The sequence below is a fragment of the Leopardus geoffroyi genome, chromosome D1, assembly GCF_018350155.1.
Source record: "Leopardus geoffroyi isolate Oge1 chromosome D1, O.geoffroyi_Oge1_pat1.0, whole genome shotgun sequence".
Lineage (NCBI taxonomy): Eukaryota > Metazoa > Chordata > Mammalia > Carnivora > Felidae > Leopardus > Leopardus geoffroyi.
Genome location: NC_059329.1, coordinates 101,668,591 through 101,694,969, shown reverse-complemented (window position 1 = coordinate 101,694,969; position 26,379 = coordinate 101,668,591). Strand labels below are relative to the sequence as shown.

General features: G+C 37.7%; 2 protein-coding genes and 1 pseudogene across 3 annotated transcripts; 1 reads left to right on the top strand and 2 right to left on the bottom strand.

The window, feature by feature from the left end:
- The first annotated feature begins 8,373 nt into the window (after window positions 1–8,373).
- On the top strand, window positions 8,374–16,422 carry LOC123602685 (olfactory receptor 1038). 2 transcript variants are annotated; one of them, XM_045487148.1, is made up of 2 exons: window positions 8,374–9,280; window positions 16,409–16,422. In XM_045487148.1, exons 1-2 carry the CDS (start codon window positions 8,374–8,376, stop codon window positions 16,420–16,422), a joined length of 921 nt encoding a protein of 306 aa, XP_045343104.1. The 2 variants fall into 2 exon arrangements, with proteins under 2 accessions (XP_045343104.1, XP_045343103.1); XM_045487147.1 differs by lacking the exon at window positions 16,409–16,422 and having other exon boundaries at window positions 8,374–9,333.
- Window positions 12,003–12,944, bottom strand: LOC123602686 (olfactory receptor 5AL1-like). The gene has a single exon (XM_045487149.1). The coding sequence runs from the start codon at window positions 12,942–12,944 to the stop codon at window positions 12,003–12,005; it is 942 nt and encodes a 313-aa protein (XP_045343105.1).
- Window positions 16,423–20,884: 4,462 nt separating the features above from the next.
- On the bottom strand, window positions 20,885–21,835 carry LOC123602684 (annotated as a pseudogene).
- Window positions 21,836–26,379: the final 4,544 nt, after the last annotated feature.

Here is a 26,379-nt window from a genome sequence, read left to right as displayed (position 1 = left end):
TAATCGTGTCTGTTCTTTAAGTCCTGGCCAAAGTGTTTGATTTTTCCAAAGGTCTTAGAATGTACCCACTCTCACTTAAATAAATAGACGTGATCTTGCTTCCTAACAAATTCCCAAAGCATTTAGTTTTCAAAAACAACAACCACAAAATGAGCCTGATTGCAATGCAGTTAGAGAATTGTTGATCAGAATCTTGAGAACCAACCCATGTAATTCAAATGAAGAGACGTCAATAAGGAAAGATTAGTGAGGCGCCTAGAGCCTAACAACAGTGCCACCTCATCACCACCGAAAGGTCTGAAGGGACATAGGGAGACGTAGGAGCCTGATGGGATCAAGGTTGTGGATGTGGGGCTCCTGGAGGGAGCCGGACAGAGGGTTGATCTGCTGTCTGAGACATGGTGCCAAAGCGAGGAGAGAGCAGGGGCAGGGGACAAGTGCCCTGCCCTTCCTCTCCTGGTGCAGTCTCACCTCTTGTCACAACTCCCTTTTGGCTGCATCCAGTTAGAGCCAGCCCTCACCCATGACTGGGAGATGCAGTCAATCTGGTTGTGTTTAGAGCAGAGAAGGGAAGGAAGAGGAGTGTCAGTTAGTGGTTACGACTCTACAGGCAGTCAAAACACGGCTTTCCCACTTACTCAGCGGGTGACCTTGAGCAAGGTGCTCAATCTCTGTAGTTTGGTTTCCTCATTCTAAAATGGGAATAATAACAGCCCTTATGTCGCAGGATTGTTGTGAAAAGTAAATGTACTGCTATATATAATTATATATAATACATAAAAATATATTTATAAAATATGTCACACACACACACACACACACACACACACACACAGAGTGGTGTCTGGAGCAATAAAAGTGACCTTAAATAGAAGTTTGTGGATGTTATTGTTAATGACGACTGTGATGCTCTTTTATTTGCTCTTAGGGGGAAGCTGAGAGACAGAATTACTCAAGGTCGAGGAGCCTTAGTTTCCTCATCTGTTTAAATGATCATGTCAAATTAGATGGCCTCAAATATTTGTATCAAGGATGATGCAAATAATTCATTGTAAAGCCTTGAGAAATTGCAAGCAAAGGTTGGTGCTGGTAAGGATGCGGAGAAATTGCCTTGTATATGATTGGTAGGAATACAAAATGGTATCGCTGCTCTTGACCACATTATAGAGGTTCCTCAAAAAGTGGGAATAGAACTACTATATCATTCATCAGTCTCACTTCTGGATATGTATTCCCCCAAAATTGAAATCAATATCTGCAAGAGATATCTGAGTCCTCATGTTCCTTGCATCATTATTCACAGTAGTCACATGGTGGCAACAACTTGAATGCCCACTGATGGGTGATGAATAAAGAAAATGTGGCATGGATCTACCATGGGATATCATACAGCCTTAATAAAGAAGGGAATTCGGCATATGTGCCAACATGAATGAGCCTGGAGGACATTATGCTAAGAGTAATAAGCCAGTTACAGAAGGACGAGTACCGCATTATTCTATTCTTCATATGTTAGATATGAGGTATCTGACATAGTCAGACTCATAGAAAGAGTAGAATGGTGGTTTCCAAGGAGGGGGGTGGGGGAGATAAGAGTTGATTGCTAAAGGATAGAAAAGGTCAATTATGTAAGATGAATAAGTTCTAGAGTTCTGCTGTACAACATTTTGTCTATAGCTGACAGTGCTGTATTGTGCAGTTATATGTTGTTATGGGGTTTGATCTTATATAAAAGTGCTTTTACCATGATTAAAAAAAGAAACAAAGCTGAAAAAAAAAGTGTGGCTTAACAAATGACAAGGAGTGAGACCATATACAACGTTTTCAGATTTCAGAGGAAATCCGACAGAGTTGAAAAGCGTCCGTTATATTTACCAGTGAGATGATAGGCAGACAAGCTACAAAGAACGGGCTTCAGTGGTGGGGGGCAAAGCTGGATTGGAAGGGGCAAATGATTGGGGCAAATTGGAAGCAGCAGGCAGATTTTCCAGTGGTTTTGGCTTCTGCTATGAGTTTTGTATTACGCACACATGTATCTAGTAACATATGATGTATATTAGACTTGAAAATGGCTTTCTAGTTTGAAATTTGGTGAGAAACTGAATTTCACCATTCATAAAAACACATTTCCCTTCTTGTATAGATTCACAAAGACAAAATCTGAAACTATGGTGAAAGCAGTTCTAGTTTTTAGGTAGGTTTTTGGGTTATTTTGGTGTCATTTATTTCTTTGTCTCCTCTTACTTTTCAAAGGAAATATCTTTTGAACACTTAATATTTACCATAGAGTTTACTGAGTCCTTCCCATACATTAATTTATTCAATACTCACAAAATCATAAAATATGGACCATTTTTACTGAATGTTACAATTAAGGAAATTGAGGCTTAGAAAGAATTTGGACATTGTCCAAGGTCTCATAAGTGAGTTACTCAGGATTTAAGGGTTGATGTTTTCCTCTCAAAAAACTTGAATTTTTATTCAAATGAACCAAGGTTACAGTCTTTTTGTGTTGTTTCTAGTAGTATAGTCTACCTTTACCTTCATGGAAATTGTTCCTTCAGGAATACAGATAATTAAACATTTTTTAACTCCTCAATATAATTTGTCCAGCTTATCTTAATTTGAGAAAAATAGGAAAATAAATACTGCAGCTTTCTGATATCTCTAGAGGATCAAATTTAAACCCGAAGGGATCCAGGAACTAGTAAATCACCCAAACACTTTCAGAATGAGCTCACTAAGAGCCAGGATCATGGCTAAGCAGGTGAGTCATGGAATTTGTACATGGAGCGAATTGCCAACCTTCCACCCATAACCTAGCTTCCCGTTAGGAAACTCTCCCCTTTGCAAGCTGTGGCATTTGATGGAATCCATCTGCTTTCAATATATTTTTTTTAAGTTTATTTATTTATTTTTAGAGAGAGAGAGGCAGAAAGAGAGAGAGAGAGAAAGAATCCCAAGCAGGCTCCTCACTGTCAATGCAGAGCCAGACATGCAGCTGGAACTCATGAACAACAAGATGATGACCTGAGCCCAAATCAAGAGTAGGATGCTTAACCGACCCTGAGCCATGCAGGTGCCCCAGAATCAGTATGCTTTTAGAGATAACACCTATAACATCCTAACTACATTTCTTAGTTCCATACTCTGTTTGCCAGTACTTTCTAAAAGATGTCTACTTGTACTTAAAATACTACTTTGTCTCTAACTCCCTGCCCTTCCCTCTTGCCCCCTCTCTGTCTCCCTTCTCTCTCTCTGTCTCTCTCTCTCACACACACACTCCTTAAATGACCTCATATTGAGTTATCCAGGTCATCTAGAACCACCTTCTCCTCGACAGCAGTACTCGTAAAAGCTAGTTGTTATATGGCCAACCGAGGAGAGATACAAAGGCAGGTGGCTCTCCTGTCTAAAATTCTCTCATAAGACTGGGTGACCAGGAATGTTTCTAAACTGAAGTAATGGTAACAGTGTTTTTCTATTCTTGGAAAACACCAGATATATGGTAAAAATTTCCCTTTTAAATAAAGAATGGATACTCACTGTAATTTTGAAACCTGAAATAAAATAGAAATCCACTAGTATTTCATTTGACTTTAAATTTTTTTAATGTGTATTTGTTTTTGAGAAAGACAGGACGTGAGTGGGGGAAGGGCAGAGAGAGAGAGGGAGACAGGATCTGAAGCAGGCTCTGGGCTCTGAGCTGTCAGCACAGAGACTGACTCCGGGCTGGAACCCAGGAACTGTGAGATCGTGACCTGAACCAAAGTCAGACCTTTAACCTGGCTTAACCAGGTGCCCCTGGTATTTCATTTTTCTAATATTCTTTCTTAGAAGAGGTGTTTGGCCTCAAGCTGGGCTTTAAGGCAGGCAGACTCACACCAAGTGCTTCCTCACCCTTTTTCATGTCGTGTCATGTCAGTTGTACGTGTTTTGGGATACACAGAGGGAGCATCTTATGGCTAAAGAAGTCACAATGTCTCCAATCTGTACAACTGTATGCCCAGTACACTGATGGTGTGCAGTGTGCCTTTGTAAGATGGTCACCTCTGGGGAGGAAACCAAGCTTGGTGAAGGATGAAGGATGCTTGGCTTGGAAAAGCTATACAGACCCTTATAAAGCAGGGAGCAGGACCTGGATAAGATGAGACACCGAGTAAATCAAGTCAATTTATTGACTAATAGAGCTGTGGATAGGAAAGAAGATGTTTCCCAATAACTATTTCCTTCTTCTTTTCACACTTTCTCTGTGCAAAGCTTGCCATTATGTTAATTGCCAAAGCCTGTAGAACGTCAGAGATACATCTCTAATCCTTAATAAGCAAGGCAAAGCCTTTAAGAATTAGTATAAAGGAAATATTTAATTTGTTTTGCAACGGTGTTTTGAGAAACCGGATGGGCAAAATAGAATCTACAAAGACAGATGATGGAGAATCAAATAAATGAAGTTGCTAGTTGTTAACAAAGTAGTCAACTACCAGAAAGAAATAAAAATGATTATTACTGATTAATCTTCGTACTCAAATAACTAAAAATAACAAGTATTTGCCTCATTATATATAGTTAAGTAAACACCTAAAATGTTTCACCAATAGTTTAAATAAGTACAAAAGATAATTTTATATTATAAATATTGGCATTATATATTTATATATATGAATTTTTACATACATACATATATATGTCTATATAAAGTTAAATTCATTAAAAATAGTGTCATATTATTGTAATCAATAATTGTCATCATCCATTGAAAACACAGAGACTCCTTTGTACAATTAGAGAGAATAGAGCATTTCTTTTTTTTTTTCTCTTTCAATTCATTTGTCCACTCAATTTCACCATAATAATGTATTTTATTATATTTTATAATGTAACTATTTCCCTGGTTACTTCGCTTTGCTTCTCTGAAATTCAAATATACACACACTGATTAGAATTTAATTTTTGTAATAATAGATTCTATAGCTTCTATATGTTATTGTGGTAAAATATTTTTATTTGAGTTATTATCACAATTAAATGATTAAAATCATCTATATACGTCCATTGTTGGTGGATAATTATTCAATATATATTTAATTTTCATTTGAAATTGAATTTATTAATGAACCAGGGGTATATTTATAGGTTGATCTGAAAAGAATCATCTAAATGACCAAATGTTGGAGCCAGGAAACATAATAGGATTCCAGATGGGTGAGAGATATGCCTTTCATTTGTCAAGTGTGAGAAGTGTGGGTTTTGAAAAGGGACGATACAAACAAAAACCAAGAGTACGAGTGTCTTCTCAGGCAAATGATATTTGGAAAGGAACAGATAAAAAAAAATGGAGGAACTGTAAATTAATTTTCTTCAAAGTATTCTTGTCCACATAACCCTTGGTGAGTCTTTTCATGTCAGTAGAAACAGCCATACTCCAATTTGAATTCCACTGCATTGGTGGAGTCATTAGTATTCAAACTAATTCAGCCATAGGTCAGGCAAACAAACCCAAAAGAGAAGTAAAACTAAGTTTCAAAGAATGGTTGATCTCTGCTGGCCATTCTAACAAATTCGCTCTTCAGGCTACTTATTCCCAAACATGTCTGTACATTGGAACCACCCAGGGGGCTTTGCAAATGCTGATGCCTGGGTACGGCCCAAATGTTCTGGTTAAATTGGTGGGGGGAACCGGGACATTGAGTTAAAAACTTCATAGGCGTTTCCAATGTGCCGTAAAGTTCCAGGAAAAACCCACTTCAGGAAGGATGCAATGAAACAAGAAACAACAATGCTTCTTAAATAAATCTTTAGGTGAAATACGTCAATGATTTTGAGGACTTCCCTATTCCAGAGATGTGGAAATGACAGAAATATTAGCAATACTTTGAAATAGTGGTCGCTTCAGAACAACCTACTGAGAGTAATTGGAAGCTATGAGAAAAATAATTACTTTTGAAAAATTAGGGGGATTGATAAAATAACCCATAGAGTTCTAAGGTAGATACAAAATCATAAATGCTGGATTTTATGAGAACTTTAACAGATGCTTATAAGTAATTTTATTTCTAGGTGATTTAAGTTTCTTGAGTTAGGAATCCAAAACTCCTTAATAGGCACCTCCACTGTAAACTTTGTTCTTCTAGCAGTAATGTGGTGCATAAATATTCTGATTAATAGTAAATAACCACCATATTTAATGCTTTAATTGATGCATTTTTCTTCTCAAAAGGTTCCCTCTGATTTTGTTTGACATGCACCTTGTAACCACCACAAATCCTCAAGTTAATAAAAGCAATGATATAAGAAATTCTAATGCACAGATGGACTTTGCTGTTTTATGTAAAATATTATCAAATTATAAATGGGTCTTTTCCTCTGACACCATTTTTTTCAGTGAAGGTCTCCTTTACTTATACATCTCATGGCAGTCTTATAATTATTTTCAATTAAGTTTGACATTATAACTTCACATATGGAATTGAAATAAAAGACTTTGTGAGAAAATGTTCAATGCGTTCAAGCCCTATAAGCAAGTAAGAGAGGTCTTAATTCTGAATATTCTTGAATGAAACAGTTATTTAGCAGAATGGACAGCATTACTTGATAACTTTTTCAAAGCTCAGACTCCTGCAATTTTACTTTGGCAAACTATATAGAAAGCCCAGGACTCTTCAAAAAAAAAAAAAAAATACCACTTTCGTATTTGTCTTCTCCAAGTTTGAAACATTTTGTTTGATATTACAGAAAAATGAATACGTCTTCCAGATTTAAAATTCGATCCTAGTGATTAAAGCTAAAAGAGCAAGCCATGCACTTTGGGCAGCGTAGCATGATAATTAGGAATGTGGGCTCTGCTTTTTTTTTTTTTAAGTTTATATTTATTTTGAAAGAGAGAGAAAGGAAGAGAGCACATGCATGCATGTGAATGAGAAGTGGGGCAGAGAAAGGGGGAGGGGGGAGAATCCCAAGCAGACTCCACACTGTCAGCACAGAGCCCAACACGGGGCTTGATCTCTCCAACCATGAGATCATGACCTGAGTCGACATCAAGAGTCCTCTGCTTAACCTACTGAGCCACCCAGGCACCCCCTGGGCTCTGCTTTCAAACAAACCCAGCCACACTCACATTATACCACCTACTCTGACCACAGCCATAAGCCTGGGTTTTTGCAAATGTCAATCAGGGATGTTGGGATAGAACCTTCATCATAGCATTAGCAAGAGACTGGCATAAGTTAATTCATGTATGACAAAAAATAGAATGTCTGATAAGAACAGCCTTCAGTGGCAGCAGGTACATAATAACAGTAGAAAAAAATAAAATTTGAAATATGAAGGCAGTAGACATGATGAATTTCTCAAGTGCCTTTCTTTATTAATATTTTGTAGTTATATTCTGTAGAATATAGAGCAAAGGACAAAACTAAATTCAAATAGGCTAATATTGAGCTTAATGAGATTAGCCCTCTTTTTAAGGCTGGTAGAACTAGAAAGAGTTGCAATTATTCTGAAGCATGCATTAAGAACTCCACCTAGCTATATATGTTTCTATTAAACTCTGCTTGTCGCTGATTATTTCCTTAGGCTATGTTGTTGATATGTCTAGAACCTACTAGAGTAAGTGCTTTGATATTTTAAGCCCTTGGAGTATACAGACACATGTTTATGGGGAAAGATGGCTATATCCCTGTAGTTTAACAAGTTATATGATAGACTACTTAATTAATGTTAATTCTTTGGACAACAAACATTAGAATGTTGTGAATTTTGAACTGGAAAAAAAATAATGAGTCCCTAATTGCTATACAAATAAAATTGCATGTTTCTTCTATATTTCTGATTAATTTTCTTCTAGTTTCTACAGCCTCAAGTACTTAGCCTATGTAAGTGAAGGAAGGAATATAGGAAAGCAAGTAAGTCATAGTAGATTATTTTGATGTTTTTTAAGCCTGTGGAAACATGCAAATATGTTGAAAAAAGTTAAAATAGCTTCATTTATGAGTTACACATTTTTGTGCTGCCATATTTATAAATACAGAGAAAAGATAGGGGCAGCAAAAATGCTGAAATGTTAGTGTTTATTGTCTCAAGTGTTTTCTTTCAGGTAGCATTACAATTTTAACCAGCACCCTTCCATATTTTCTAAAATTACAAGGCAAAACAACATTTAAGAAGGCTATTGTGAGAGTAAAGGACTCCTCTCCCTGAGCCAAGAGTCCTCTGCATGTTATCCAAGATATAAGGTGTACTTTCTGCCCACAAGACAACACGATTCAAGGCAAGAAGACACCAGCGATCACCTTTTGCCAACATTGGCAGGGGCCATGAGAAGTGCCATTTTTATTCTTCAACTGGGAGTGAAATCAGTAAAATTCACTTAAATAAATGGCTGAGACCAATATCACCCACGTCACTGAATTCATTCTCCAGGGAATCACAGACCAGCCAGAGCTTCAGGCCCCATGCTTTGTGGTGTTTTTCATCATCTATCTGGTCACAGTGCTGGGCAACCTGGGGTTGATAACTTTAATCAGGATTGATGCTCGACTCCACTCGCCTATGTACTATTTCCTCAGTCACTTGGCCTTTGTTGACCTTTGCTACTCCTCTGCTATCACACCAAAGATGATGGTGAATTTTGTTGTGGAAATCAACACTATTCCTTTCTATGCTTGTGCAACACAACTGGGCTGCTTTCTCACCTTCATGATCACCGAGTGTTTCCTGTTGGCTTCTATGGCCTATGATCGCTACGTGGCCATCTGTAGTCCCCTGCACTATTCAACCCTGATGTCAAAAAGACTCTGCATTCAATTAGTGGCAGTTCCATATATATACAGCTTTCTGGTTGCCCTATTCCATACCATTATCACCTTCCATCTAACTTACTGTGGCCCCAATGTAATTAACCATTTCTACTGTGATGACCTTCCTCTCTTGGCTCTGTCCTGCTCAGACACACACGTGAAGGAAATTCTGATCTTTGCCTTTGCTGGTTTTGATATGATCTGCTCCTCTTCCATTGTTCTCACCTCCTACATCTTTATCATTGCTGCCATCTTAAGGATCCGCTCTACTCAGGGGCGACGCAAGGCCATGTCCACCTGTGGCTCCCATATGGTGACTGTCACTATTTTCTATGGCACCTTGATCTTTATGTACCTACAGCCCAAATCAAATCACTCCCTGGACACGGACAAAATGGCGTCTGTATTTTACACGGTGGTGATCCCGATGTTGAACCCCCTGATCTATAGTCTAAGGAACAAAGAGGTTAAAGATGCCTCAAGGAAAGCCTTGGATAAAAGTTGTGAAACCTTAAAGCTGTTAAAGTTAAGAAAATAAGCATAACGAATGCTTAATTTAATACAAGAGGGTAAATAAATCCAAACTTCCTCCTCCTGATATTTCTTGTAATTCTTTCCCAATCAACTAAAAATGTGACTGTAGTTCAGCTAACCTTGACTTTTTCTACAAGAACCCAGGCCAATTCTGGGAAGTCAGCATGATCCAAAGAGTCTGGTTCAGGCCACTGCAGCCTTGACAGTCCACTGAAATTATGTTCAAATACACCCTCAAACACACCTTTGTGTAGCTCAAGCAAAGGTAGCAGCGTGTCTTTGGTAGAACTATTCTGGAAGGAAGGCTGCCTGAGCTTGAATGCCAAGCCTATCCTTTATTAACTACGACCCCTTGGACAATCGGCTTAAACTGTGTGACTCCGTTTCTAATTCTAGAAAATAAGAGGACCCTACTAATTGGTTTGTTTTAAAGATGAAACGAGTTAATATTTATGAAGTGCTTACAAAAATATCCTGTGATAACAAGTGGTATGTATATGTTTGTTATATAAATGTTTGTTGTATATAATTAAAGATTAATTCACCGAGCTCTCAAAAGCTTATCAGTCTTGAAGAAAGAAGGACAAAGCCTGGTCAGGTTTCTACTAGCTTCCAGGCACTGAATCAAGCACTCCTACCTAATACAATAAAATAAACCTAAGAAATGTCTGAGGGTTTACTTCTGGGTCTCAGTTTTATTTAAAGTGCCTAAGTTCACATCACTAGTAATATGACAATTCTAAATGCAAATATAAGTTTATTTGCATTTTTCTTTCTTAACATTGTAGATGTTAAGAAAGATACTGCAATACAGATGATCTAATCTTAAATGGTCATTATCTGATTTTTAAATTTTGTTTTAACATTTATTTATTTTTGAGACAGAGAGAGAGAGAGAGAGAGAGAGCATGAACAAGGGAGGGTCAGAGAAAGAGGGAGACACAGAATCCGAAACAGGCTCCAGGCTCTGAGCTGTCAGCACAGAGCCCGACGTGAGGCTCGAACCCACAGACCGCGATGACCTGAGCTGAAGTCGGATGCTTAACCGACTGAGCCACCCAGGCGCCCCCTCTGATTTTTAAATATAATGGGAAGTATTTGTTTATAAGAAATTATGTTATTAAATGAATTAATAAGTTCAGTGTACCTGCACATTTGTTCAGATAGAAATAATCTTGGGGCGCCTGGGTGGCGCAGTCGGTTAAGCGTCCGACTTCAGCCAGGTCACGATCTCACGGTCCGTGAGTTCGAGCCCCGCGTCAGGCTCTGGGCTGATGGCTCAGAGCCTGGAGCCTGTTTCCGATTCTGTGTCTCCCTCTCTCTCTCTGCCCCTCCCCCGTTCATGCTCTGTCTCTCCCTGTCCCCCAAAAAAATAAATAAACGCAGATAGAAATAATCTTAAGTTATAAGGTTATTTATGTGTGCCTATAATTTATTCAATGAATGTTATAGGATCATGCCATAAAATTTAATGAAAACAGTAATTTGTAAGATTTTATCATTTTAATATTCACAAAAAGCAATTAAATTAGTTTCTTTTTTCTAAATCTTTATTTACTTTTGAGAGAGAGAGAGAGACAGAGACAGAGACAGACAGACAGACAGACAGAGTCATGAACAGGGGAGGGGCAGAGAGAGGGAGACACAGAATCCAAAGCAGGCTCCAGGCTCTGAGCTGTCAGCACAGAGCCCGACACGGGGTTCGAACTCACAGAGATCATGACCTGAGCTGAAGTCAGATGCCTAACCGACTAAACCACCCAGGAGCCCCTGGTTTCTTAATATTATCTTCTTATTTTTCCACTTTAGAAGGAAATTGTGATAGTTGCAGTAATTATATAGAATGCAACCTCTCATGCAGATGATTATTTCCCCTTCTGCACTTAATGTGAACATAGCGCAGACATGTTCTTTGAGGTGCTAGAGAACTTTGTGAGTTGCATGAAATCTTATATTTTTAAAGTAGGTTTGGCAGAGAAGTGTGGTGTTTCTATTCACCACACTTTTCCTGGTGGGTGTATCTATACGGATGGATGCATTCTCACATGTCACGTACAAAACACATAAAAACATCAAAACCATCCTTCTTTGTAGGTAAGGAAATTCAGACCTATAGTTTGTGGTAAAACTAAAACTGCTCTAAAAAAATGAGGTCTTATGAAAAATGTTCAACCGTATCAACAGGGACATTTAAAGTAAAGAGCAAGGTCACTTTTCAGGCATTTTCAAACCCAAACCCTTCAACCGAACACCTTGTTATTTTTTCACTTCGGTTCAACTATGGAGGAATATCTTGCCTGGTATTTTCAATCATATGTGCATGGTTGATGTCTGTGAAGACAACCTAAAATTCCCCATATCATAGTGAAATAAGATCAAGTTATGATTTTCAGGTGCCTTATTCTTCACCTCTATGGTTGAAGCATCTCATGGAAAAACAGAATGGGTTGTTTTCATCTCTCTTTTTAGAATTCAACAGTAAAACAAATAAACGTTTATAAAATGTCTACTATGTGTAAGCAGAAACAAGAAAGGCCTATTTTCAAGGAAATAGAGTCAGGGAACTGAGCTTCAGAAGACAAAGCTTTCTACACTTCCTGGCACTGTCCCATGTACAAGCCTTCGTTTAAAAGTTCCTAATTTCCAGCGTTTCTTTAGGAACAGCACAATTGATTATCTATTATCAGAATGTGCTTTGTCAAAGATTTTCTTGAAAGCCTTTTTTACATCCTGATTCCTCAAGCTGTAGATCAATGGGTTTAACATGGGAATCACCACTGCATAGAACACTGAGGCAAATTTGTCTTTATCCAGTGAGTGGCTTGACTTGGGGCGCAGGTACATAAAACTGAGGGTCCCATAATACATGGTAATAGAAAACAGGTGAGAAGCACAGGTGGAAAAGGCTTTATGTCTTCCTGCGGCAGAATGGATTTTTAAGATGGTGAAGACAATGAACACATAGGATATGAGAACAATGATAAGAGAAAAGAACACATTGAACCCAGCAATGATCCACAGCATCAACTCTTTGACTTGGGTATCAGAGCAAGCCAGAGCAATCAAGGGGACATCATCACAGTAGAACTGGTTGACCACATTAGAGTCACAGAAAGACATGTGGAATGTAGCCACTGCTTGTACGAGTCCTACAGTGAGTCCATAAATATAAGAACTAGTGACCATTTGGAGGCAGAGTTTCCTGGGCATGAGAATGACGTAGAGTAAAGGGTTGCAGATGGCCACATAGCGATCATAGGCCATGACAGACAGCATTAATAATTCCCAAACTGAAAATGTGATAAAGCAACACACTTGAGTGGCACATGCATAAAATGGCATACTTTTAATTTCACGTAACGAGTTTGCAAGGGTGTTTGGAGTGATGGTGGAGGCACCATAAAAATCAACAAAAGCCAGATGACAGAGGAAAAAATACATGGGTGTGTGAAGCTGGGGACTTATTTGGATTAACACAATCAAGCCAAGATTACCCAGGACAGTAACTGAGTAAATCAATAGGAATACACAAAAGAGAATGGCCTGAAACTCTGGATTATCTGTGAGGCCCAAGAGAATAAACTCAGTGACTGCTGACTGATTGCCTTTTGCCATGAAAGAGATGAACAATAAACAATAAACAACAAATCTACAATAAACTCATCTAGAGCACAGGCTCTGAATAATCTTTACTTTTAAGGAATAATCAATTCAATTGTGAGAAGAGAGTCCTGGCTCATCAGGGTGTTATGTTAAATTCGGCCGAAGAAGAATATTGATAAGCACTCAGAATTATGTGTGGATTTCACTTATGCTTTCAGTGTGAAGGATTTGGTCCAGGAAAAATTCTGTGATACAAAAATTCACCAGGGAGCTGTATAAGTAGAAAGAGAGCATTTCAATTAAAATGTTATAATCAAGATAATGGCAAAATTTTTGTTCTACTTTTCTTTAAATATAAGTAAATAAAAAGGGACATTAAGAATGTAAGTGGCTTGGGGCACCTGGGTGGCTCAGTTGGTTGAGCATCTGACCTCGGCTCAGGTCATGATCTCCTGGTTTGTGGGTTTGAGCCCCGTGTTGGGCTCTGTGCTGACAGCTCACAGCCTGGAGCCTGCTACAGATTCTGTGTCTCCCTCTCTCTACCCCTCTCCCACTCATGTTCTGTCTTTCTCTCAAAAATAAATAAACATTAAAAAAAAAGAATGTAAGTGGCTTTGGCAGCATATATAAAAATGATTTAAGTTTTAAGTTTATCTCATGAAATTATTACAAATTCATTATTTTATAAGAATATTAAAAATTACCGAAATCAAGTGCAGAACATATAAAATGAAAGAAACAAAATATGAATACTATTATTTATAGGCATCCTGTTTGGTATAATCTTTAAATTTTCTTCTTTTTACTTGTATCCATTGTCTTTTTTTTTTTTCAATACACCCATAATATTGATTTCAAGGAAAAACAGGACTGTGATTTTTCTGGCTTTGTCTTTTGGCAAAATGCACACCAGAGAATAATTTGCCAAATTTCAAGAGAATAGTTTTCCAAATTTCAAACAGCTTTCAATGATTCGGAGACATTATTTTACCTTCCTTCTTCAGGTATCTAAATGGCCCAAGGTGAATAGAACTGAAGCAACTTTTAGAACAACTAAATGTTACAGAACACTTCCATAAACCCAGGCTGGACTCTGAATGCACGCTAGCTAGCAGAATTGAAATCATCCCCCCTCCTTTCTCAAGCATAGCAGAGGATAAGTTAATTTGATTTTCCTTTATCACCACATTGTCTCAGGTTACTTTGCATGCACATGATGGTCAAGGCAAGTAAAAGATAGTAAAATATAAAAAGCACTTCGTCCCCTTAAATTCTGATTAATATCGCCTTGGAAACTTTATCTTGGTTACTATTTTATTTTTTCTCTCCTCTTTAGCACTTTTCAACCATATACCTTAGGAAAAGCATCTACCCCTGATTTCTCAATCATATTTATGACTTAACCAAATATAACCTACCTTCCTTTTCCATTAAACCAAGGAATCCCCTCAGCAAGTTTACTATTAGCTTCCTTATTCCTAAATCCAATAAAGCTCTTTTTACCTTGGCAGCTTTATAGCACTGACCCCTATTGAATACACCTTTGGTTTCCCGAACAGAGCAGTCTCTGTGTTTATTATTTGTCCATTCTGATTTTCTACCTTGGAGTCTCTGCTTCTATTTAGACAACATATTATTCATGCTTTCATCAAAGCCTTCAGCCTTTCCCTTTTATACCTTCTTGTTCGGTGATTTTATCCAATCCTATGTTCTCAGTAGACACCTATACATTGCTTAAGCACAAACATGTATTTCTATCCCTCATTTATTTTCTATGTTCTATATACATCTAAATGCCTCCCAGAAATTCCCACTTATATATTCTACATGGTCATCAAGAGTATCACATGTAGAAAATAACTTGGTATCTCTGTGCATTGAACCTAATACTCAGACCTGAAGTATATATTTTACATCTTCAGCTAACACTGCCATTATCCATTCAGTTTTCCAAATCAGACCAATTATCTTTTACTTTGCTTTCCTATTTCCCATGCCAATATTCAATTTGTCCCTGATACCTATTTCATACTTTACACACTTTACATATCTTTTCACTGATATCGGTTCCTTGATCCAACCACAATGACTTGTTATTTGGTTACAACTGACCCTGAATTTTTATTCTTGCCTCCAATCTTTCCTGTGTCTCTCTGTTCCTCACAGTTTGGTGTATGTAAACTTTTATAGACACGAACTTCATTTTTATGTTCTCCTGGTGTAATTCTTCAATGTCTTCCTATTCTTCTCAAAGTAAAAGCCTTTCTTCCACATGGCTGACATAACTCTTGAAAACCCGGTTCCTACGTCTCAGATCAGGCTCATCTTTTGTGGTTCTCTTCGTATAGTGTTTATGTCACAGGTATTCCAAGCCACCATTGCTATTCGAATGTAAGCCAGAGTTTTATACACTTGTTTAAAAATGTCTATTTATTTTTGAGAGCGAGCGAGAGAGAGAGAGGTGAGGGGCAGAGAGAGAGGGAGGCACAGAATCCGAAGCAGGCTCCAGGTTCTTAACTGTCAGCACAGAGTCCGCCGCGGAGCTCGAACCCAAGAGCCATGAGATCATGACCTGAGTGGAAGCCGGACCCTTGACTGAGTGAGCCACCCAGGTGCCCCAATTTTATACGCGTTTCTAATCTCTGCGCAGAACACTTTCCCTTTGCCATCATTCCCTTTGTCTGACTTTCCTCCCACTAAACGTCCAGTACCCTGTTGTGCTGCTTCTTCTTGGAGGCTTTCCTGACTTTTCAGGGTAGAGTAAGAGTTTCCCATATATAGGTTTTTCATCCATTGATGTCTTCTTTGTAGCACTTGCCACACTATATGGTAACCAACGGCTAACATGTCTGTAACACATCCTAAACTTGAAACTGATATTGTTAAGCACTAATATTTGTATTTTGTGCCCAAGCGAATCACCTACCTTTTATAGTATCTAATACAAGGAAGATGATCAGTAACTCTGTTCGATGATTAAGTGAATAAAAGCTATAGATATAGAAGTCCAAAGGCTTTCTCACTAAGATAGAACATATTTTTCCTATGATCTGATATTTTTCAATATTCAATACACTGCCATTCAGTTCAACGGCAAACCCTCAAGTAGTCCAGTCTAGTGCACCCGAAAGAAATCTTTGTGAAGCCAGTAAAATTTAAAATTACCTGGATATTATGAGATAACTTTCTATTATGTGTGTGTGGTCCCCCAGGAAGCTTTTTTTGGGTATTACATTATGTTTAGCACACACTGAAAAACAATATAATTATATATATTCAAGAGCAGACAATTATTTTATATTTAGGGTTTAGGGGCAAAGTTATTTCCTTTGAAATGGTAGATCACTTTCTAGGTTATTAGTTAATGAAAGAATCTAGGATAGAAGAACATTTTAATTATCTCTTTTGGGAAAACAGTTTGATTAATTGCTATCTCTGCTTTAATTTGTGTCACATTGGTTTCATAGTAAAATTATGATTTTTTTTTTAATTTTTTTTCAACGTTTATTTATTTTTGAGACAGAGAGAGACAGAGCATGAACGGGGGAGGGGCAGAGAGAGAGGGAGACACAGAATCGGAAACAGGCTCCAGGCTCTGAGCCATCAGCCCAGAGCCTGACGCGGGGCTCGAACTCATGGACCGCGAGATCGTGACCTGGCTGAAGTCGGACGCTTAACCGACTGCGCCACCCAGGCGCCCCAGATTTTTTTTTTTTAAACAAACATTCAGTTCATGGTCTTCTATTTAGTAGCAGCTTTTGAAAGCCATCAGACAAAAATGAATTTCCCAATTAGTCGTCTCAAATTGTGGTTATGATTGATATTTCAGTACAACTGCAAAGATTAATTTGAAAGAATGTGCATCTTCCTCTCTAGTCTCTAGGAGACCAAAGGCACACCAATCATAGGTCAGTTGATACTTTGTTGTAGTCACGCCATGGAAACTGATGAACCTCTCTAACTAAATGTGCTTTAGTTGAAAACCGGTTGTGTCCACAGGGCTGCGGTGGACGTTTAGCCTCAGCAGCACCTAAGCAGAACAGAAAACAGATGAGGTTACTGTACTCAGTAAGCAGAGCTCAAGATACTAATTCTGGATAATACTTCCCTTGATGAATCTTGGTATATATGTTATGTGTCTGGTTCTTGGGCTATTGGCGATGGCCTAGCTGTTTAAATGGTAAATTAGACAGCCTGCTGGTAAATTCAAGACATCCTTCTTTGTGGCCGTAAATAGTGGAAGCAAATAGCGATTGCTGATAAATTTGTCTTAGGCTTTATCCAAATGGGTTAAGATGGAGTCCATGCAATTACTAATACATCCTGCTGTACCTGAATTAATGTGTTGGGATAAGGGGACAAGTCATTGCAGAAGCGTCAGGAGAAAGACACCTACTTTTCTCAAAATACCGTGATTTATGGGGTTCGTTCACCTGCCTGTGTCTGGGATTCTGATAAGTCTGGTTGCACGACTAATACCACAGGTTGACCTTATCCTGTTTCTTGGAGTCCTGTTGAGAGTTATCTTAATTAAACTGTTTTGGGAAACTTGAACATATTTGGTTTCAACCCCTGTCAGATTGGCTATGAAACGACATATTCTTGGGTAAATTGTCCAGAAGCCAAGCCCATGTAGAAATGAAGGGTGGATGTAGACAGACAATTCTTCATGCGTTTCTTAGGTTTCTGTCTTTTATTTATTTTTACTTTTTAATGCTTATTTATTTTTGAGAGAGAAAGATGGACTGTAAGCGGGGAAGGGCAGAGAGAGAGGGAGACAGAATCCAAAGCATCCAGGCTCTGAGCTGTCAGCATGGAGCCTGATACAGGCCTCAAACTCATGAAGCATGAGATCATGACCTGAGCCAAAGGTGGACGCTTAACCGACTGAGTCACCCAGGCGCCTCTCTTTCTGACTCTCTTTTAAGCAGACACCCTTCATTCCAGAATATTGTGTGAGCATGTTTATGTATGAAATAACTTTGGAAAATAGAAATGATGTCTTTCTTTGAGGGGAGGAAAGTTTTGTTTTACTGTGCAACTTATTAAAGATAATTTCTCCCTTCGGGGAATATTTTAAGCAGGCTTCTTTACATTACACAACACTACACAAAACCCTGAGGTCAGGGTTTCTCGGCAGTGACATACTCTTGCTTTGTGTCCACCATCAACCTGGGCTGCTCTACAACATCCGCTTGAGACTTTGGGGGACAAGGGTAACAGATACAAACATAGAATTCATGGAGCTTGCTGAGTCATGAGTGATAAAGTCCTCTGTCACTTTGGTGTCTTGGGTCTTGTGCCAGAATCTGTGAACTATAGAAGACTAACTTGTTGGCTAGAAGTGGGACAAAATTTCACACCCTTGACATTCTTTGACGGTTATATAGCTCTATTCAAGGGTAGCCATAAAAGACACTGGAGAAGCGAAACGCCCTGTAAGAACTTAATTCCAAGCAATGCACTTGGTTGTTGACTTTCCCCACAGAAGGGATATCCAGAAGTATGACTGTACTTCATGAGTAGGGGCTAACAGTTTGGCTTGAGGATCAGGGATTTGGAAGTAAGAAAATAAATGGTAGTTCACAAGTAGTTCTAGATAAGTGATATGGGGAGAGATTTTTCTGAATGTACCGATGCGGGGAGGTTTATATGTTCATGGAATAGTCACTGAAGTTACTTTTACCAGAGAAGCTGCTTCATAGTCAAGCAACTATAAACATAATACCGAGCATGTAGTCCATTGTTATACTGAGCCACCTGCATCCTGATGCGATGCGCTCTTTTTTTTTTAATTTTTTTTTTCAACGTTTATTTATTTTTGGGACAGAGAGAGACAGAGCATGAACGGGGGAGGGGCAGAGAGAGAGGGAGACACAGAATCGGAAACAGGCTCCAGGCTCTGAGCCATCAGCTGAGCCATCAGCCCAGAGCCTGACGCGGGGCTCGAACTCAGGGACCGCGAGATCGTGACCTGGCTGAAGTCGGACGCTTAACCGACTGCGCCACCCAGGCGCCCCATGCGATGCGCTCTTAAATAAGGTAGCCATGGCAGGATGGATAGTGGTCATTCTTTGGCTCAGTAAAAGACCCTGTACTCTCTTTGGCTGATTCCTGTACATGCACCACTCGGTACTCAACCTGTCAATAGTACAGAATAAACTCTGTGTCCAGTTTGACAATGTCCACACAGGAGCCAGCCAGGCTTCTAGCGGCAAACTTGTTCTATTAGCCACTTCAAACATAGAAGAAACAACAGTGTGTCATCACCAGAATGGACCCTTATTGTGGTTAGGGATTTCCCTTTCCTGCGCGCCATGCTTCTGATAAAACAGGCAAGTTAGGGGAGTGTTGTCTTTACTATTAAAATATTCTGAGCAACATGGCTTCTGAGCAAGAAGTTTACTTTATAAAAAATGAAGCATGAAATAAATTCACGAGCATGAAATTGGCTCGTCTGCCTCGATGTACTGCATGTGACAAAATTTTGCAACGGCCTGTTGCCGACTGATTAAAAGTGGCAGCTGTGTGTAACTTTAATGGGTAATTTTTCTCTTGGCCAGAATACAGAGGTCTCCAAATCAGAAGGTCATTAATAAAGTTTTCTCTTCCCACTCTTAAAATGAATAAACTTCCATCAAAATGTTTGTATTATTGGCACAAAGTGAGAGTTTTATAAGATTTACAAAGAATCTGAAACTGAAACACCAAAATGAGAAATGTGTTAAAAGATACCAATCAACTAAAGACTAAAATTAAATAATAAATTCTGAGGTCTTATTTTCATTTTAACTTTTTACTTTGACATAGTTTCAGAATTACAGAAAAGATGCTTACATTTTACGAAGAATTCCTGTACGTGCTTGACCCAGATTTCCCCAAATATTAACATTTTACCACACTTTTTATCCTTAACTGTCTAATAACCGGTTGAAGACATAATGCTTCATTTTCATATACACTTATCTGTCTCTATTTACTAAAAGCAGGGCTATTCTTAAATGACGACAGTCCTGTTATAAAAATAGGCAAGTTAACATTGGCACAGCATTACTATTTAAACCACAGACCTTATTCTGCTCTGAAGGACTTGTCTCATTTGCAAAAATTTGAGTTTGCTCTTTTAGTCTTTTTTAAATTATTTTTTATGCTTTTATTTTATTTTTGAGAGACAGAGTGTGAGCGGGTGGGGGGGCGGGCAGAGAGAGAGGGAGATACAGAATCTGAAGCAGGCTCCAGGCTCTAAGTTGTCAGCACAGAGCCTGACTCAGGGATCGAACTCAGGAATGGTGAGATCATGATCTTAGCTGAAGTCAGACTTAACTGACTTAGCTGCCCAGGCCTCCCCTCTCTTTTAGTCTCTTTGTTAAGTATTCCACCAGCATTGATGTCATTGTCCCTGTAAAGTCATCAGAACCAACAATTTTTTTCAGATTCATCTTACTGGGAGTACGTGTGTGTGTGCATGCATGTGCATGTACGTGTGTGTGTGTGTGTGTGTGTGTGTGTGTGTGTGTGCATGCATGTGCCCGTACGTGTGTGTGTGTGCTCGTGTGTATTTTTTAGGCAATGTTAATAACTTTAATTGCTTTAGTGATCTGAAATAGATGTGGTTTTTACCAATGCCATGAGTTGGAGTGTTCAAGTAAAAAATTCCTCTATGGAAAAGAAATTTATTTTCAATGATCTACGGAACAAAATTGAACCCACTGTTTGCAATTGAATTTATTTTATTTTCTTATCTTTAAATAATTTCGGGAGTCATAATTTTCATAATAATAGAAAATAAAATCAGAAAATTATCATACACTCTATATCTATAGGAAAGCATGTTACTAATAGTATGCTAATGCAGAACACCTGATAACTGTTTTTTTTTAACATTGTTTCTTTTGTTTTTGTTTTTGTTTCGCATCCCGACTCTGAGGGCTTTCAGTTAGACCATAGGTCTTTTATTTTACAGTAAAGCACACCTTTTCTATAATTCTCTTCAAAGCATTTTGACTTCCTGGTTCCTCAGGCTGAATATCAAAGGATTCATCATGGGGATTATCACAATATAGAAAACAGAAGCTATTTTGTCAGTATCCAGAGAATGGCTTGTTTCGGCTGCATATACATGAAGATGACGGTATCATAAAATATGGTGATGAAGTCAGGTGGGAGGCACAAGTAGAAAATGCCTTTTGTCGGCCTTCTGCTGAATTAATCCTCAGAATGGCAAATAGAATGGCTATGCAGGAGATGAGGACGATAAAGAGAGAGAAAAGGGTATTGAAAGCAGCAAGTGTGAACAATATCAGTTCTTTGATATCTTTATAATGGGTTTTACGGCAGGCCAGACCAACCAGGGAACATCATCACAGTAGAAGTGATTTATTATGCTTGAATTACAGAAAGAAAGGTAAGTGGAATGTCAGAATTGCCTGGAGGAGTCCCACAGAAAAGCCATACAAATGTGTAGTGACCACCATTTGAATACAGACCCTTCTGTTCATGCTAACGGTATAGAGTAAAGGTTTAGAAATGGCTACATACCTATCATACGCCATGATTGAGAGCATATACACTTCACAGACCACAAACATGATAAAGCAACACAACTGAGTGGCACAAGCAGGTAAGGATATTCTCTTAATTTCTTGGAGGAAGTTCACCAGGGTGTTAGGGATGACAGAGGAGGTGTAGCAAAAAGCAACAAAAGCTAGATTGCTGAGAAAAGAATACATGGGTGTGTGAAGCTGAGAACGGATATAAATTAGCATAATTAACCCAAGATTACCTATGACACTAATTAAGTAGATCACTAGCAAGATCCCGAAAAGAAGGGCTCGAAGCTCTGGACTTTGTGTGAGTCCCAAGAGGATGAATTCAGTCACTTCCGAATTATTGCTTTCAGCCATGGAATACGTGTAGAAGCATTTCATATTCTTATCTGTGGAACATTCATGCTGGATAATCTTCCACTTCTTGCATTAAGAACTTAACTCATACTTATTTTATGGTGACCGGATTGGAAAGATAATCCTCACTGGTCCTGTGGGCCATTCTCAGGTTTCAATACCACCTGTTTTTAACTTCAACAGAGTTGCTCCAGGCAGAAATTCTAACATGTTTAGTGATGTAGGAAATTGTTGAAGACGAATGTCTTGATTTAAATGTGGAATCTCATATACAATGAAAACCCAGTATTATAGGCATATCATTTTATCAACGATAAAAGAAATGGGGGCACATTTCAGAGTAATATATTAAGATTAAATACTAAACATTTCAATTCCACTGAGAAAACAATTATAAATCTGACTAGACATTATTCTTAGTGTACTAGCCAATGCAATAAAGGAAGGGGTAAAAATATTACTTATAAAGTACATGATATTGTATCTGTACCAGTTCAGTAGAAATATATATTTATTATGATTGTGGAAAAGTCTTCTATTATAAACATAATGAAAATGATGCTATAATAAAAAATGTAACTTTCAATAAATGTGAAAATATAGTTTTTAAGATTTCATTTTAAATAATAAATTTAAAACCTAGTGTTTAATTTAATATTTAACTTCGCACAGTGTTGGCCCTATATGTTCCCGTTGTTTACGTTTGAGCTCAATAAATTCATATTTTCACATATTTATTAGTTGAATGGTATTTGGGAAAGGAGAAAAGCCTTACAAGTTAATTCAGATATGTAATGCGTGGTGGGTAACCCATAAATCTACTAAATAAAGCTATAAGAACGGTCTGGACTTTTCTTTCTTTCTTCCTTTCTTCCTTTCTTTCGTTTTCTTTCTTTCTTTCTTTCTTTCTTTCTTTCTTTCTTTCTTTCTCTGTTTCTCTTTCTTTCTTTCTTTCTTTCTTTCTTTCTTTCTTTCTTCCTTTGATAGAGTGTGAGCAGGGGACAGACAGACACACACACACACACACACACACACACACACACACACACAGAAAGAGAGAGAGAAAGAATCCCAAGTAGGCTCTGTACCACCAATGTAGAGCCCAACTGTGGGGCTCGAGCTCACAAACCATGATCGTGACCTGAGCTAAAATTGGTCGTATGCTTAACCAACAGAGCCGCTCAGGTGCCCCTGGACATTTCTTTAAAGTGTAATGAAGACTTATTTATCCCTACAAATAGTAAACTGTGTTATAAGCTATAGAATGTAAAATAGAGTGGGACTCTGCCAGACCAGTGAATGTTTGTCAACTGGCGTTCAAAAAGTATTGATGTATAGCATCTGTTGTTTTTCTGATTTCTGCGGTATAAATATTCCGACTATTGCTGACTTCAGGCTACAAAGTTAAAGTCACGGAACCTGGAGTTGGGAAATAAATTCAGATTACAGCTTTTGCAAGCTGTTAAGAGAGAGTGGTAGTTATACAAAAATAAGTTGGTATTATAAGCAAAATCATAGAAAATATTATTTAATAAAACACATGCATATTATACCATATGCTAAAGAAATACTCAAATCAATGATGAGTCTCTTTTCATAATGCATTTCTATCTATAATTATAAGTGTCACTTACACTCATATGCTTATATTGATTAATTTCAAAGAGAAAAAGTTCATTTTACCAAATATGAAAGAATCAGCCAGCAATAAATTGTTCGTTTGGTTGACCAAATTAAAAGATGATACTATCCGCGGTTGGTAAAGATGTGAGCAAACAAATATAGCCTTGCACAACCAAGGGAGGTGAAATTTGTGTTCATCTTTCTAGAAGGTAGTGTAATAGTAAGCATCAAAATTGTTTAAATTAGTCCTGCCCTTGATTGATACAATGGTTTTAATGCTAGGCAATTAGTGGAATAATAAAAGTATGCAAGTATATGAATGGTTTCATTTTTACTTACCAAAACATGAAAGTTGTCAATACTCTGATAGTTACTCAGTTATTGCACATCTCAGTAAAATATTAGGTAGCCATTCAAAAGTTGAAACAAGCCTGGATTTATTATTTTTTTTAATTTTTTTAACATTTATTCATTTTTGAGAGACAGAGGGTCAGTGTGGGAGGGGCAGAGAGAGGGAGACACAGAATCCAAAACAGGCTCCAGGCTCTGAGCTGTCAGCACAGAGCCCGATGCGGGGCTCAAACCCACCGACTGTGAGTGAGATCAGGACCTGAGCCGAAGTCAGACGTTCAACCGACTGAGCCACTCGGGCGCCCCCTGTGATATTGACAAATGTTCACAATACAGGATGTTAAAAAAAGGCAGCGGGCTAAACAGGTTATATAGTCATAAGTGATTTCTGTAGACACACATCACATTATGACCTACAGATCCTTCACACACGGAGGAAAACTATGCAAACCATAGATCTCGCAATGTTAACAGTAGTTATATCTGTGAGATGGTATTGTGGCCTTTTCCTCCTTCCTATTCATTTTGATCATCCTTTACATTTCGCACTATACACTACTTCATTAAACTTGATTTCAATTTCAAATGTACGTTTCCGTTTTACCATGCATTCCATGTTTCTAAGGACTGACAACTTAATTTTTCATATTAGTTATTCCTGTAATTTGTGTTTATCTGGTGCCATTTGGATGTGTGAAGTGTTTCTAATCATTTACCACTATAAATACCTTCATAATCCCACATTTTGGGGGGAAATATTTCATTATAATACGTTGCCACGGTGGAATAATTTGTTAACAAATTAAAAACACTTCTCAAAGAGGACAAAACTAATTTACAAAATCATCAAATTCTAAGTGAAAATCATGGTAACTATTTTTCCTCGTATTAAAATTATATGACAAATCTTCACTTTTAATCTGAAGTTCTTAAATTTCACTTTATATAGTTTTCTGAATGTTTAACATTTTAAAATGAAGAGTAGGAAATCTAAATATTGTCAGTTTAAAAAAGGTTTTTATTCTGAAAAATTTTTTTTTATCCTTTGCCTTTTAAAATCCTATGGTAATAGATTGATTCATCAATACTTTTTTCATCTTCTTAACTGCTGAGGAAACTGAGGCATATGTAAGCATACTAAATTGTCTAAGATCTTTTCATTCAGCAAATGTTAGACCCACTATTCACATTTGGGTTTGTAGACTACGAAGAATCCGTGTTTGTTTTGTTTTGTTTTGTTTTTTGTTTGGTTCTGTTTTAGAATACTCTACACCCAACATGGGGATCCGAACTCACAACCATGAGATTAAGAGTCACATGCTCTACTGACTGAGCTAGTTAGCTCCCTCAATCCGTGCTTTTTAATAGCATAGTGGTGGCACAGTGAACCCACAGCCTGACAAGGCAGTAGATTGTGAAGTCAAAGATGTTAATGATAGGCTTTTGGTATATAGAATACGGACTCACAATCTGCTGCAGGAGTTTTGTAAAAAAAAAAAAAAAACAAAACAGGGAGCACTGAAATGGTCAAATAGTAGATAAATGTGTTTCATGAAAAGACAAGGAAGAAACTTTTGAGAACCTTGGATCAGAGTAGCCCTGTGTCTCTATGATCCATCAAAATGTATAGTAAGATCAAAAGTGAACCCTGACCTAAGGCAAGTTTAAATATGATCTTCTCTCTCTAGCTCTTAATAACATCCTAGTTTTTTGTCATTAAGCATTTCTATGACCCCTAGACTGAAAGAAATTATTAAATGATATGCATGAGTGGCAAACTAAAAATCATTCTCTATGTCATTAAACATTATAAAATTATTGTCGCATTTATTTGAAACAGATGCATGCATATCTATATCTATATCTATTGTATATTATATTTAATATCTGTATATAGATATTATATAATCTATACATCTGTATCTGTATCTATGTATCTATATCACAGTTATCAGTTGTGCGTGGTAATCCTTATTTATATATTGCCCCCTCAAGTTCATCAGTACAGCTGGAACTAGAACTCAGGTCTTTAGGTTCATAGAAGGAAGATATACAAGTACCCATTATTGACGGTTACCCTTTCCATGTTGTTTAATCCTTAAGAAGACTCCAAAATGAGTATCATTGTCCTCATTTAATTGATAAGCTAGTGAAAGCCCACACACAGGCTACATTGTCCAATGGGTTCCTTTAGTTTTAAGCTATACCTTGATTAATAAGGACCAACTTACTGAAGGTTTGCCCACTATGAATCATATGATCCTTGCTACTGGCCAAATGTTTATGATGTTTCCATTATTTTAAGTATATTTATATGGAATGGATGATGCCCTTGGGATGCTATCCCTGAACTGCCTAATTATTATTATTTTTTAATTTAGATAATTGGAAAAAATATAGTGAGCTCTCATAGGCTTAAAAAAAAAAAAGCAGTTTACTGCTCTTTACAAAAAGAGTCTTTTGGGACCAATCCAGGCTTACAGGTCAGTAGAAAGTTGTGTTAAATCAGTTACAAAGTAAAGTTAGGATGTAGTACTATTCTTTTTAATAAATGCAGTATGCTAAATTAT